Here is a 15,828-nt window from a genome sequence, read left to right as displayed (position 1 = left end):
TTTTTTTTTTAAGGGGAGACAACAACTGAGAAACATGCTTTTGTTTTCACAATTTTATATTTGCTGCAGCTGTTCTGTACTGGTTTTTCTCTTTGCTCTTTTCTTTAAAAAATATATCCTCTCGGCATTATATTTTTTGCTTTGTTTTATATCATTGGAATGACCTATGTGTTTTAATCAAAGATACTGGATGGCAAAGTGTGCTATTCCTAAACTATGAATTGCTTGCCATTGGTATAAATTTATCATTGATGTATTTGTTTTCTTTATTTTTTTCAAGGAGTTGCAACAGTATCTAGCTAACCTGGCTGAACAGTGCAGTGCTGATAATAATGGTGTAGAACTTCCTGTTGTAATAATTCTTGATAATCTTCATCATGTGGGCTCTTTGAGTGATATCTTCAATGGTTTTCTCAACTGTAAATACAACAAATGGTATGCTTATGAAATATTTTGAGTGATGAAATATGAAAAAATGATCAAATTTGTTTCTTATGTCTTTATACCTTTCAAAACCAATGGTGGATGCCATTAATTTGAGAAGCTTTCATTAATATTATAACATATTTCCAAAAAAATCCCTGTGCATTTCTTGAAACATCTATTTATTCATTCAACAACTGTGTTCCAGGTAACTTAATGAAACATGATTTACTTGATGGTGTTAGCTTCTACAGATATGCAGAAGGTCTGGGAAACCAACGTCAATGACAGAATGTTTGGATCAAGGAAATTAAGAATTGAAATGAAGCTCTAGAGCTCTGGTTTCATTTTTACTGCATATCAAAGTTTAAATTCACCCTTCCTATAAAGATAAATGTAATGCATTCAGATATATCTCCATTAATTAGTCTAATTTTTAACTATTTACAATGAAAGTAAAGCTTGAAGTAGGGTATAAAAAAATCTGAAAACTCACTAAAGATTCACTATAGTATGGCCTCTAAAGGAAGGACCTATAAGAGTAACCTAAATATTAGTTTTAATGGTACAATATCCCAATTAATCTCTGCTAGAGATTTTTTAAATGTTAAAAGTAGATCATCATAAAATCAGCATTGAAACAAAACTACAAATTTTCTCATATCATTAAGAAACTTTAAAATATCTATGAAATAAGAAAAGGAAAAATTAATGAATTTGATTATAATCATACGATCAATAAGATGTTAGAATGAGATTAGATAATCCTGTGATTATTCTGTCTAGCCTTTTTATTTTATAGATGAGTAAACTCAGGCCTAGAAAGGTAAAATGATTCTCCTAGGATGCTAGAGCTGAAATTAGAGCCCCAAATCCAAATTTCCAGCTCAATGATCTTTGTCATTTTTCAACCTAACATTACAAAATTACCCTTTTAAAGCCTAATGTTAAAATGGAATAATCCATATTTACCTACATTGTTTTTAAGGCAATTTTAATAGACCAATCTCTATTACCTTCAGCACATCTACATATTTTATTTTATTTTCCAGTCCATATATTATTGGAACAATGAATCAGGGAGTTTCTTCATCACCAAATCTAGAGCTGCATCACAATTTCAGGTAAAGATAAATTGAATGTTTTGTTTTGTTTGTTTGTATTGTCTCTTTCAGTTTGCTTTTGGTTAGTGTTTTTCCATTTGTACATTGACAGATCCTGCCAGTAGTGACCTGTGCTGTGAAAATAATTCTCACTTCTTCTAACACTCTTTCTCAAGCAGACATTTTGTAATCCTCAACCTGTAATCAGAAGTATTTCTTTAAAAAAAAAAAAAGAAAAGAAAAAAGAAAGGAAAGGAAAGAAATGTTTGTCCTGCTCACTATGTCACCAGCTAAAGTAGAGCACTTTTCTTCAAAGTGTGAGGAATGTGAAGAGAGTTCCTATTTCAGGATTTGTGATTCTCCTACAGAAGAGTACTCAGCATGTAGACTCCCACTCATTTCTGACGCACATGAGCTTCGCTTTAGCTTAAAAAGAAAAGTTAGTTATTTTGTATACCTCGAATGCTAATAGATCTCCTAACCCCTTTGATCATTAAAAGGAGCCACCAATTGACATGGCAATATTCTTCATTTATATTGGAAAGAGAATACTGTGGACTTAAAACTTAATTTATTTAAAGATTTCTGGTTTTGTTTTGTTTTGTCTTTTTGTAGGTGGGTGCTATGCGCGAACCACACAGAACCAGTGAAAGGCTTTTTAGGCAGATATCTTCGAAGGAAACTGATAGAGATAGAGATTGAAAGGAACATACGCAATAATGACTTAGTCAAAATTATAGATTGGATTCCTAAGACATGGCATCATCTCAACAGTTTTTTGGAAACACACAGTTCTTCTGATGTTACCATTGGTGAGTTCCAAAACTGCACTGTGCCATTTTCCAGGACCTAAGACTATGTGGTAACAATGACCAGATTGGATGGTAGAAAATAACAAGTAAAGTTCATTTTTTTTCAGGCTCCCAAAGATTTAATTTCTTTTTTCTTCTGAAAGTCTGCCTTCTTCTAGGCTTTACATGTCTGATTAGATTCATTTTGCCTGACAATTATGGTTTACTGAGATTTGACTGAAATCACATGAGTTTAATATAGACACATATTTAAAAATCAGATAACCATTTGAAATAAATTATATCTGTTTAAAGTCCCTTTTTATGCTAAAAACAAATTTTAGCCAGTGGCTCACATCAAATATAGTCATGAGAGAAGATTTTAGTTAGAAATAATTTAGGTGTTTTATGGATAACTGAGGTGTTTCATACTTTTCATTAAAGCAAAACTGAATTACTTCTCTTTAGTTGGCATAAAGATGTTTATTTTTCTAATCCTTCTTAAATTGCATGTATAGAAGTCTCTTTCCCATTGTGATGGATTATAAAGATGTACTCACCAAAGATACAAGGTAAATGAAAAAGAAGAACTTTACAATTGAGATCAGAAGACCAAGGCTGAGTCCCACTCTGCAAATAATAACATATTTTATATTTGGCAATTTACTTCAGCACAGTTTCATCATCTATAAAATGGGGCAGGTTGACTGGATTATGACCTTTAAGGTTTCTCTTAACTCCAATATGTTATGTTCAAGATTAAGATTTTAGGGTAAAATGAAGGAGAGTTCAGGACATTGAGTCTTCACTAAAACATACTTTGATAGTAATCAAGCTGGTCAAGATTGTAATTGTTTAAGAATCCTGCAAGACATATTATTAATTCCCCCCAAATGATGTCTTGAATATTTGTGTGTTTAGGTTGTTACATATAATGGTTCTCAAAATGGTTTGCTTCTTCTTAGGCCCCCGACTTTTCCTCCCTTGCCCTATGGATGTAGAAGGTTCTAGAGTGTGGTTCATGGATCTCTGGAACTATTCTTTGGTACCTTACATTCTGGAGGCAGTGAGAGAAGGTCTTCAGGTATAGTACTCAATTTTCTTTACTGTTTAAAAACAAGCAAAATCATCCTTTAAAGCAAAAAACATTCTTTTCTCTGGGTATTTATACAGAAAACTGAAGGCCTGAACTATATAAATATACTGGTAAAGTTTTAAAAATCAACTAGTATGCAACACTTTATTTATTTGTGTATTCTGTTCTGAAAATAAATATATAGAAGAAGGAGAAAACCTTTATTCCAACAACTACCCATTTAAGGCCAAACTAACTTATTGCCATGGGTAATAGCAGTCAGTTGATAGCCAGTTAATTAGACAGTTCTATATCTTATAAGACAGACATGTTAACATGGGCCTTGATCATTTATTCTCTTATCATATAGTTTGCAACAAGTAGTTTTTGCTTACGGGTTCCCTGTTTTTAGTATGTTTCATTGTTTGAAGCCCTTTAACATCACTTGCAAGATCCTTTACTATTTTGAGGGAATTCTCTAAATTCTAAGGCAGTTGACTTTTTAAGATCTATGGCAGGTTGGTTTAGCAGCATCTCTGCTGTTCCTCTCATCTACCTTATGTCATGAGGGGCTACGCTGTCTCTTCTATGTACTCTTAATGAAAAAGTCAAAATACATCACTAATAAGAAAATTCTGTTTCTTCAACAAAATATACTGTCTCCTTAAATTGGATTTGAGATTTCATGAAATTGTAGAATTGTAAAACTCAAGGTTGAATCTTTAAGATTTTTACTGCTTAATCATCCAACTTACTGTAAAAGAAAAAGAATCTAATCTTTTCAACAACTCGGCCAAAGTTTAGGAAGTTTTTGCTTAGGCATCTCTATCTCTGATTATCTCAACTGCTCCTAGGATTAAGATATAGTTCTTACTTTTCATATTTTGTCATCTGCAATACTGTGTTAAGTATTTTACCCTTTAAAAAGACACTGGTTATGATACTCCTTCCTTTCCCTTCCTTTGACCAGTACACTTTCCTCACCTAGCAGAACAGAAGGGCAGTATTTAGAACCATCATGATGGTTCTGGTGAACATGATGAATAAATATCAGGTGGATGCACTGAGGATGTTCAGAGATACTGATCCTAGAGCATGCTATCCACTGGGTTTTATTCCAGATTTAAGTAATACAATTTCATATCTGATGGGTATGAGCCAATCTAGCCCCAGTTGTTGTTTGGTTCCAACAAAATACAAGACTATACCAAAGGTTTTTATTTTTTAAGTATAACATCTCACTTTTCTGGGGTCCTCTGAAACTGTTATGCTAAGATGTGAGTTGAGTCTCTCAATTTCAGTCATTTTATACAAAAAAGAAATTTGTGTGAAAATTTATAATATGCTAGAAGTCATAATTTTTAAAACTAATATTTAAATGAAGGTTCTCTTCATACAGTTTCAGTATTAATAAGCTGTCATCCAAGTCTTTATATACAAAATCCTCTTTATTTCATATGTGTTCGCTAATACAGATAAAGAAAAAGAAGATTTTACAAACTCAAAAACAGTAATACCTAACAATCCTTAACTTCCTTAAGTCTTATTTTTTAAAACTGCATCAGTTCCTTTTTAAATACTTAAATCAATATTACTTATAAAACACTATCCTGAGAATTATAATTTTAAACAGCTTCCATTTAGGTGAAAGTATAACCATTAGAGTAATGCCAGTTTCCCAGACTAAAACTGAGAGATATTTCAAAATTATTTTTGAAGAAGGATAAAAATGTCTCGTTTCTCTCTGTGGTTCTAGAAATTTAGTAGTAGGTTAGTGTAAATGCTGAATCAACCATGATGTAGGGAGTAAGGGGGGAAATCCAGCACACAGGAGAGATAAGAAAGGAAAACCCTCTGGTGGGTAGACAGTTCTCATTTGTACTGAAGGTTGTGCTCAGCCAGAAGTCCATTGGCAGATGATATTCCTGGGGTGGTCCATAGATGTTTTCTGTAAGAAAAGGACTCATATGTGTTATGAACCATTCCCTTGGATCTACTGGTAACAAAGAACCTTGAATTGGAGCAAGAGAGGAAAAAAAAAAAGCCTGATTGCAAAGATGAAAATCTGAGTTGAGAGGAATAGAAAAATCTCTTTTCAAATGAATGCTTTGATGAGGAACCATGTAGGGAATGCTCTCTGTCAGATGTTCTAGTTGGAAAAAAACACTGGTGATACAATGGATTCTGATTTTTATTCTGGTGATTCTACCTTTATTGAAATGTCAACAATCAATTTATAGTATTCTAAATATTTAAATATTTAATAGTTTATTATTTTATAATATTTCAATATTTAAATCTTCTTTTAATTATTTTTCTATAATATCTATTTTTCACTGAAATTTCGAATTGGACCTCTTTAGCATTTGGTCACCTCCAATCTTGCTGTCCTTGATGATTCTTTTTTTTTTTTTTTAAGATTTTATTTATTTATTTGAGAGAGAGAGAATGAGAAAGAGCAAGCACATGAGAGGGGGGAGGGTCAGAGGGAGAAGCAGACCCCCTGCTGAGCGAGGAGCCCGATATGGGACTCGATCCCGGGACTCCAGGATCATGACCTGAGCCGAAGGCAGTCGCTTAACCAACTGAGCCACCCAGGCGCCCTCCTTGATGATTCTTTAAAAGGCTGGCATCAGTTGATTCTAGACCTTCATATTCTTTTTGTAACATTTACATTCCAAGAATTACACATTTTCCTTCAATTAGCTTAAGTTGGATAGCAAGCTATCTCTTATAGCTCCATAAAGTAGGTTTTTAACTGAGAGGAAACTTTTGCTCCAAAACAAGATAACCATAAAAAAAAAAAAAAAAAAAAATCTAGTGATTGCTACTCCTGCCATTATCTCCCAAGGAATACACAGATACCAGGACCTGGCCTGCTGGCTTGCTTGCTTGCTTTCTCCCTCTCTCTCTCTCTCTTTCTCTTTTACTCAAGGCAAGGCTGACACAACCTCATAGAGTTCCTCCAGGAGAAACCCAAAAGATAACTCCAAGGCAATCCTTATGCCTTTTGTGGTGTCAGTATTCACCATTTTGCTTTTGTCTCTGAACCACAAAAAGCCAACAAGCCATGTAGAACACCTCACAGTGTGCTCTCTGAGACCAGATAGCACCTGGGAACCAGGATTGCAGGAGGGAAGGAGGAGCAGGTCAAGGCAGGACAGAAGTACATCAAAGACCTAGTTTGGCCATGTTACTGCCCTCTTCTCTGCATTTTAGTTAGTTATTTTTTTTTTTAAGATTTTATTTATTTATTTGAGAGAATGAGAGAGAGAGGGAGCACAGAAGGAAAGTGAGAGGGAGAAGTAGACTCCCCGCTGAGCAGAGAGCCTGATGCGGGACTCGATCCCAGGACCCTGAGATCATGACCTGAGCAGACGGCAGACGCTTAACTGACTGAACCACTCAGGTGCCCCTCCCTGCATTTTAGCTTTTCTTTCTGTCCCCCTGCAGCCTTGTACTTGTTTACAAAGTCCATTCCACCTCCACCTCTGCAGTGTGCCCTTCCTAATTTGGTTTCAATCTTGCTTCCAGCTTAAAAACTTTCAACATGTCTTATATTCACCTTCTCCCCTCTCCTCCACTACCAGTACTTTAGCCATTATCATCTCTTTCTTACCGACTCTTTGCTTCCATTTGAGTCCTGACAACATTAATGCTTCCATTTCCCATTTTCCTCTTCTTTTACTGCTGGCCTTATAAATAAACATCTAAAAAGAATTTTTACAGGAAGCAATGAGATTACTAGAGGAAATTAATCCAGAGAAAATGATTATCAGAGAAAGTATTTTTATTTCCAAAGAAAATTTGAGTAGAGTGAGGTTGACGGAAAAAAAATCTCTTAACTTTATTTATCATCTTTGCAAAGTGCACTTTAGTAGAGAACTCTATTTAGTGTCTAGCATAGCTTTTTTCAATTCTCCATCACTAGAACTTTTCTTCCTCAACTGTGAGTTTTCTTTTGGTTTATAAAATTACTAATAAAGGTCAATGTGAGCAGTGATTTCTATATGCATTTAAAATAAACCCCCTTATAAAAAAAAAAAGAGAGAGGCTTAAAATAAACCCCCTTCATACTCTCTCCCAAATGCTGACCATCTATCCCAGATGTTCATCTTTATTTTATTTCTCCTTCAAGTTGAAAGAGAGTTATGTAGACATATATTTACAATCTGGAAAATTGTATATGGACCCAATTCCCTTGAAAGTCCCATAAGAACTCAATGTGCAAAGGAATCACTCAATTAGTGGTCACCTGTTTTACCGAATAGAAATGTACTTGATATGTATTAAATATGTGATCATTTTTTAGATGTATGGGAAACGGGCACCTTGGGAAGACCCCTCAAAGTGGGTGCTTGACACATACCCATGGAGCTCAGCATCTCTGCCTCAGGATGGTCCAGCATTACTTCAGTTGCGACCAGAAGATGTTGGGTATGAGGGCTGCATAGCCACTAAGGAAGCCTCAACCTCGAAGCACATTCCACAGAGTGACACAGAAGGGGATCCTCTGGTAAGAAGCTGATGTGTGAGTCTTCTAATACTATCTTAACAACAGTGGTGGTCATCAATATGTAGTCATTTGTATCAAAGATACTAGTTATCTTAGGTGGTATTTGGAACTGTTCTGATATAGGTATTCAGTTTTTAACTCTTTTGCCTTTGGCCTACTTTCATCGGGGGAAATTCTTAAAAATGAAAGACCAAACTTGTATGCTTAACAATCAAGAAACACTAAAACCGGGCTGAACTCTGTGACCATAATTTTTATCTTATTATACAGAAAATTATGTAAATAAATTAATAAATCTTCAACATTACATGACTCACTTCACTAGGTATTTAAGAGAAAACTGAATTTTGTTCTTAAATTAAAAAAAAAAGAATATAATCTAATGTACACTTGGAGAACTAAAGAATCTTTTACATATATCAACTAGTCTGACTAGACTTATAGTTAGTCTTTTGTTGCCTACAGTAGAGAAGACTAAACTGACTTGGAAATCAAAGGGAAGTTATTCCCTCTGATTCTCCCTGTCTTTCTTAATTTGAAGTTCCATATGGTTTAAGAAAGGTTGGTAAAACTCCAAACTATGAGTACTCTGAGAATATTAAGTAAGTGGTATTATTGGAAAAAGATTTTATTTTTTATGTATTTTTTTCATGTTTATGGATGAATTTGTATGGCTTGGTGTCAGGTGTAATGTCTTTATTAGCTTACCATTCTATGGCTAAAGAAATCACTGGACTTGTACAATCAATACAGAAAGAAAAGATACTGAAATAAAGGCCATTATGTTATTTAAAACAAAAAAGGAAATGATTAAAAATCATAACCTATAACTATACCCAAGAACATAAAATGACTTGACATTTTATGGAATATTCTTATACCCACAACCCAACATATATACATTATCATCTCAGCTGACCAATCTTAATATTTTGGGGGTGACATGTAAACAAGCTGATAGATTTTTAAGATCTTTTCCACGGCAAAAGGCATACACACACACACACACACAATTGTGCATGCTATTTCAAAGGGCTCTGTAGAGTCATGGAAGTATATACAAAGGCCTGATAAGAGTCCAGAGAACTCCTATATAGGACTTCCTACTTTGGACTTTTGCTCTAGACCGTAAAATCCTTAAGGGCCTGGACCTTTCTTTTTCTAACAGGTAGTAGGGCCTTTAGCTCATACATAACTTGAAATCAACAGTGGTGGAGGAATTGGTTTGGATGCAGCATAATTGTGAGCAAATACTAATTAATTGCTGATAGTATGGTTTAATATTTAACAGAGTAAATATAAACTTTAGGCTACAAGTATGAGTTATTACATCTGAATTTTATAAACTCTAGTCTTGCCTTTGCATGTTGATATACTGTGTCTGTTCCAGGTAAGGAGAGGTTTTATAGAGTTTGTTTTGAGAATTAAACTGTCGAGTAAGGGACCCTTAGGGGATGCCCTCAACTTCCCAGTTCCCACAGTCCTGATCAGCTAAACCCATCCAGCCCTCTTCCCTGGCTCTGAAAGCTCTTGTCTTCTAGTATGGAAAAGAGATCCAGAGTCTCCCATACTGAGTGAAAATTGGGGTTAAAAAATCTGACTTAAAACGGCTGCCCAACTAAACATCTTAAGAAACAGGGGATTATGGCGTGTTAAATAGTAAAAGACTTATTATCATCTAAAAGTAAATCTTTGGATCAAGCACCTTCTGATAAGAAAATAAATATTCCATCTGCTTTTATTTTGTTATCATCCTATAATTACTGGCATCAAGTAAAAATATATTTGCCATCCAATCTAAATAAAAAAAATTTGGAAAAAATCCACTATTTAATGTCAGAAATATGTTGGCTATGAACAAGGATACAAGTTGTTGGTGCATCTCACAGTATTTTGTTCATCATCAACAAACTCATTCATTCTTTCAACAAGTATTAATAAGTATGTCCTCAGGGCTAAGACCTGGTAGATAAATAAAATATCATTTCTGATCTCAAGAAGCTCACAGTTCATTAGTAGAGAGAGACATCTACCTATATATAAATTACAGTAAAATAATGGTAGAGTCACATGCTAGATAAAGTTGAGAGTCCATTGAGGAAGTGATTAAGAGAAAGCTTCATAGAGGTGGAGATTCTTGAGCTGCGTCTGGAAGGAAGAATAAAAGTTCATCATGTGGTTGGATGGAGGACGTCCAAAATTAAGGAAGCAGCAGGTGAAACGTAGAACAGCGTAATAAAAATGGTTATGAATAAAAATGCTATATGCAGATTGATGGGATTAGAACAAAAGGGACAAGAAGAATTAGAGCTACAAAAGTCTGCAATTGCTAGATTGTGCCGAGGCTTGTTTATCTTTGTAGGAAGTTAAAACTTTATCACACAGATAATGAGGACTATTGAAGGTGTTTGGGCAGGGGACTTAGCTAGATTTGCAGGTTATAAAGATCTCGTTGGTAACAGAGCAGAAGATAGATTAAAGAAGAGAAGATGGAGGCTGGGAGCCCGGCAGATTGGTTATAGCAGGGGTGATAAGGACCTGAGCAACGTGTTACAAATGATAGACGTTATATTTATGACTATGGATGTGGGGAAGGCAGAAGAGAGGAGAGGAGGGACATTCTTTTGCAGAGAATAATGATCTATCTCAGTGACTATTGGATCATATTTGTAACCTTGCCCCCGCTTGTAATCCCCTTTGACTTGAATGCACAAAGCGACACTATGAGAAGGCAAATTAAATCTCGTGTGTACATTTATTATGAGTCTAAGACTTGGAACTTATTCTAATAAAGCATATTTTCTGTATGGCACCATCTTCAAAGATTAAGACTTCAATGACACTTCTATTACACCATAAAAGTTTTACAACATTCAGCATTCAAGTGATTTCAAACATTTGTGACCGAGGTTAGAATCATACCCCTTTAAACAGACGTCATTTACAATTTCTACTCTTAGTAAATCAGGAGGACACTCAGCACACAATTGTGTTTTACAAATGATCTTCACCCAAATGCTTGAACATACAGCCAGCGACTATTGACAGAGGAACTGACATCAAAAGGAGGGAGGCAATATGAACATGCATGAGGGGAGGGGTGTGTGGGTGAGAGACAGGGAGAGAGAGAAAGTATGTGTTGATGGAGACATTTGGCTTTTTGCCTTATGGGGTTTGAGAGGTTGTCACTAACTATTTTCATTTCATATCTGTATGTAGCTGATTTAATAAATTCAGAGAGTTAGACTAACAATTATGTTGAAATATATTGTCCTGAAGAATATTAAAATTACTTTAAAATATGCTATCACTGTAGCATATTTTAAAGAGAGGCACGCTTGCTAAAATTGGTGATTACCAGTTTATCATCAATTTCACAAACGTTTATTGAACACGCATTTTACACTGAGCACACAAGCGTCCATAGCTTAACATATGCCTAAGGAATCCTTTTTTTAGATTTCTCTTTTTTATTGGATCGGATTCTCTAGTTCTCTAATTTGGAAAAAAAAAAAAAAAGAACAACTGGGATTACTTTGTAAAATAATAAAATTACTATGCATTAGACAACATACAGATTAGGACAATTTCTAGAAACCCTTGACAAGAAAACAAGTCTTACTCCTTTCATGAAGACTTGTGCCAGTTTTCCTGCGCTTTCTAAAACCGCTGAACAGTGTATCCACAATGTGCTTTTAAACAGTCTTTCTTCTCTAACGGTGGATCTGCGGCTCTATCAAAAGCCAAGCAAGGTGGCTGCCTTTTATTTTGTAGTACATGGACACGCTAGCTGTCTGTCTCCCTAGGTGCCTTCACGCCTATGTCCCTTCTCCTGGAACAAACATTACCATTGTCCTATCCACTGGGAAATCCGAGACAGCTGCTATTGTTCCAGAAGGTGGCTTTTGTTTTCAGTGATATATCAATCATATTTTGGCCAGAAATGCAACAACAACAGAAACTTGACAGTGATTCTTTCCCTCTCCCTCCTCAAGCACTCATGGTGCGCTTCGCTCAATCCCCTCCTTCGAGGTCAGCTCCTGAACAGCAGATGGTGCGCTTGTGTGCAGCAGCTGGCTTCCTTCCACCCCATCCCCTCCTTCTCTCCGGGGAGCGCGCGCGCCTGTGTGTGTCCGAGCCTTCCTGACTCTCCCTTGCCATTCAGTGCTTTCGGCCTCTCCCCGCCAACAAGCCGGGAAGCTTGGCGTGTTCTCCTGCAAGGAGCCTGGATGTCCAGCTGTGAAACAGTTTCTTTCCCCGTCTCCCTGCTGGAGCCGTATTCATTCACAACCCCAAATAAAAGAGCTGTCTAGAGGCCCGATTCTGTCCTTATGGTTTGGTGGTGTAGCCGTGTTTGGGAGAACCGGCATAGGAGCCGGAGGCGACGCATACAAATCTGAAATGGTTTTCCCGTTTCGCTTGGAGGGGATGAGGCGCGCTGCGTCCCTGTGGCTCAGGGCCGAGTGTTTGGCGGGGCTGGCTCACTCACTGCATCACTGCCTACATGGATGTCTCTTTTTCTTTCTTCAGATGAATATGCTAATGAAACTCCAAGAAGCAGCCAATTACTCGGGCACCCAAAGCTGTGACAGCGATAGCACCAGCCACCATGAAGACATTCTAGATTCATCTCTTGAATCTACTCTCTAGAGGGTGACAGAAGTTAGGGGAAGAGACTATGCTTTTTCAAAAGGTTTAACAAGTAAGGTATTTTCACTCACCCACTGCCATATGAAAGCACCCTGTCGAGGGCCCTGACCCAGAGTCGTGGTCTCCGAGGAAGCAGCAGAGCTAAGTCGGGACGGCCAAGATGCTCAGCTGAAACGGAAGCTTAACTTTATTTTATTTCTAGGCATTTTTATATCCTTGGAGTGATGTCCGGCTCCATTACTCAACTGGGAAGGACCCTAAGGACAGGGCAACGGAATCGATTGCACACGGGAGAGCCCAACTGGACTGTCTGTTTTTTTCCTCTTTAAAAGTTTACAATGCAGCCCTTTTTTGTCCCTTCCTTTCGTTTCCTCTGAGGGGCCGTCCTCCCCCCAAGCAGGGCCCCTTCTTCTCCGTGCAACCTCCTTCGTGCCCCATGGTGCTGGTCACAGGGCTCCAGCAGCGTTTGTGTTATGCGCTCACCCCATTCCAAAACCAAGCCAAGAGGCCAGTCCTCCGTCGGCACGAGCGGAATTGTGCGACCGCCAGGAAGACACGACCACGGCCAGCTGGAGACGTGCCAATGTCATTCTTAACTGCCACGTTCACATGATGTGCTCCGCCAACTTTCTCGTGTATGATCACAGGTTTTATAAGGTTGTTTTTACCACAGGTTTTATAAGGTTGTTTTAAACCACCTGCCCACTCCCTTAACAAGAGTTTTATACCAATTATTAGTCAACACTGACAAAAGGCTTTCTTAGGGCTTTATTTGTTGGAGCCTTTTCAGTGAAAGAAGGAACATTTCCTATGGTGCTGTCTCGCTGCCTTAAAACAGATTTCTACGACAGTTTAACAGTTGGTTTAAATCCTAAACCATTGGTAATCTCCACTGTCTTTTCATTTTATAACCAAGCAACACCAGTTAACGCAGTAGCCTCATCTCTAGATATCTGTTTGGGGTTTGTTTTTTGTTTTGTTTTTTTTTCTTATTTCAGGGGTTCTTTTTTTTTTTTTTTTTTGGAAGAATTGGATAGGAGAAAAATCAGCATTTTTACCTTGGGAATAGATCGCCTCTCCTCCAAAATGTTCAAGTTAGCCCAGAAACCCTCTTTGACCATCACTTCAAAGTGAAGACATGTGGCTACCCTCCATCCAGTTCTAGGCAAAAGAGTTGTAGAAGGAGGGAGATTTGGAATTCTTAGCCAGCAGAGCTGGAAGCAGTAGATGCAACATGAGCACAACTATTTGGCTTTTCCTCCCTCCTCTTTTGATTATTATTCGTACTATTCCTCTTAGTTTGGAGCATGTCGTTTTGATTGCTATCGTTGTACATGAGAAATTCAGCATTAAAGAACACTGAAGCAGTGAAGTCACTGTGGAAGAAGCGTTTATACTGTAAAAGAAGGTTAGATTTGCACAGTCTACTGGGTAGGGATTGTAAATAATCATTTTAAAAATCTTGCACAAATCGAAACAAACACACACATACACACACACACAAATGTACTTTAATCCTGTCGGTGTTAAGAGGTGTTTCACTTGCTGAGATTTCCTGTACATTGCAAACAAATACAGAATGCAAACCCTCAAAGCTGTTATTATCTGGTGTGTTTGTCCTGTATTTACAGTTGTTATGACGATGCAGGAGCGATCAGTGCTAGAGTGAGCATGCTTCAAAACTGTACATGAAGCCAGTAAGCTTTTGGAAGAGTAAAAATGTCCGAAATGCATCTGTTGTGGCAGGCTTTAAAGAGCGTGCATGAAAACCAATTGGAATCATGGGAGAAGTTACCACCACGCACAGAGGGCGGGGTTTTGAGTTTTCCGAACCGAAGGGCTAGGCCATGGTGTAGACTTGTTCTAGGAGCGTGAAGATGGGTTGCTTTCAGGACGTGAATTGGTGCTACTCTCTGTGACCACCCGTGGGTCAGTTGCTATAGAACAATAACAACACGAGACATCTGTGCTGTTTTCAGAGTGTCGCTCAGTCTATAGGTCCTACACGGTGCTATTGCCCCAAGGGAAACCTGAACTGAATTTATGCACCTAGAATTGTCACCCTGACTTTGAAGCCTCAAACATGGATCAGAGCTGTCGTAAAACATCAGTATATGTAGCTGGATGAGTGACTAGTTGCCCTTGTATGATATGTGATCTAAAAGAAATTGCTAGTCTTTCCCTGCCATTTTGAGAAACACAGTCCAAACATGATCCTAAACACAAATTCCTGCAATACATCCCAGTAGGTTCACCTAGTTTACAACTTAAACTAGTTTGTGAAACATTTGTCTGTATACATTTTATATTTTGTACATTTTTGATGTAACATATCATGTAAATAGGCAGAAACAGTGAAATAAATCATCTGAAAAGTTTTGTAGTCTTTGTAAAGCCCCAATAATAAGTACTTGGTGTCAATGGACTTAACTGGATGATGTATTTTCTATTGGTTTATTGTTCCTCTAGCTTGTAAACCAGCTTGCATATATTTTTTTGCAAATGTGCACCCTGTATCTGTCTAAATTATTACTTTGCCATTAAAGTGGAATTATTTATTGACAACAAGGTGTGGTGTCTATATATGGAGAAAAACTGAATAATCATGCACCAAAAGTGTCAAGCCTTAAAATGTTGCTTGTACTATTAATGAGCCATCAACAAGGATGTGTGTAAATGTTTCTTTTATATACCTTATAGAGAGGACCACATAGCTTTTAGTAAATAAATAAACTGAAGACCAGAGATATATATTTTTTAATGAAATTTGTTCAGTGGGTATTTATTTTTAGAAAACTCTCACTAGTCTATCTAAATGCTTGATTATAAAATGAGTTAATATAAAATAGAATGTTGATATTAGTTAAATCAACTTATTAAGTGTTTCTTTGTTTATATTTCACTAAATCCTCTATTAAACTTTTAGCTTTAAAAGATTCTGTTAAAGCAGAATGATTTTTGGTGGTGCTTAATTTTTTAATAGAAATTATAAAAAGAAAACTCCCTTTAAAATTGGACTTTTAAAAAAAAATACCTTGAGTTCCAACCCCACTAATTAGAATGTATATTTGGGTGATATAAGTAGGGTTTTGATTTTTAAAACCGGAAAACTTTTGAATTGGAACAGTTGTGGGTGGGGGGGAGGCATTAGTTAAAATGGGTCAGTCATCCAAAACTCACGCATTCGTTTCTTCATTCACAGTTTGGGGAATGCAGGACATTTCCACATTTCATCCTATCTGGATAAAACCTGCATTAATACAAAACTTG

At 36.8% G+C, this 15,828-nt stretch overlaps 1 protein-coding gene across 7 annotated transcripts in view; it reads left to right on the top strand.

The window, feature by feature from the left end:
• The window catches only part of NAV3 (neuron navigator 3), an 803,480-nt gene extending 788,354 nt beyond the window's left edge, over positions 1 to 15,126 (top strand). For all 7 annotated transcript variants that reach the window (XM_064590847.1, XM_054506909.2, XM_054506908.2 and 4 more), the window contains 6 exons: positions 281 to 435; positions 1,476 to 1,547; positions 2,142 to 2,338; positions 3,283 to 3,401; positions 7,705 to 7,908; positions 12,439 to 15,126. In XM_064590847.1, the coding sequence (XP_064446917.1) occupies positions 281 to 435; positions 1,476 to 1,547; positions 2,142 to 2,338; positions 3,283 to 3,401; positions 7,705 to 7,908; positions 12,439 to 12,558 (867 nt within the window). In that variant the 3' untranslated portion in view covers positions 12,559 to 15,126. The remainder of the gene's footprint in view (positions 1 to 280; positions 436 to 1,475; positions 1,548 to 2,141; positions 2,339 to 3,282; positions 3,402 to 7,704; positions 7,909 to 12,438) is intronic.
• The last annotated feature ends 702 nt before the right edge of the window (positions 15,127 to 15,828 follow it).

The sequence above is a fragment of the Mirounga angustirostris genome, unplaced genomic scaffold, assembly GCF_029215605.1.
Source record: "Mirounga angustirostris isolate CCGP_5_RB_7025 unplaced genomic scaffold, mMirAng1.0.hap1 SCAF_5, whole genome shotgun sequence".
Taxonomy (NCBI): Eukaryota; Metazoa; Chordata; class Mammalia; order Carnivora; family Phocidae; genus Mirounga; species Mirounga angustirostris.
This window is presented reverse-complemented; position numbering and strand designations above follow the sequence as displayed.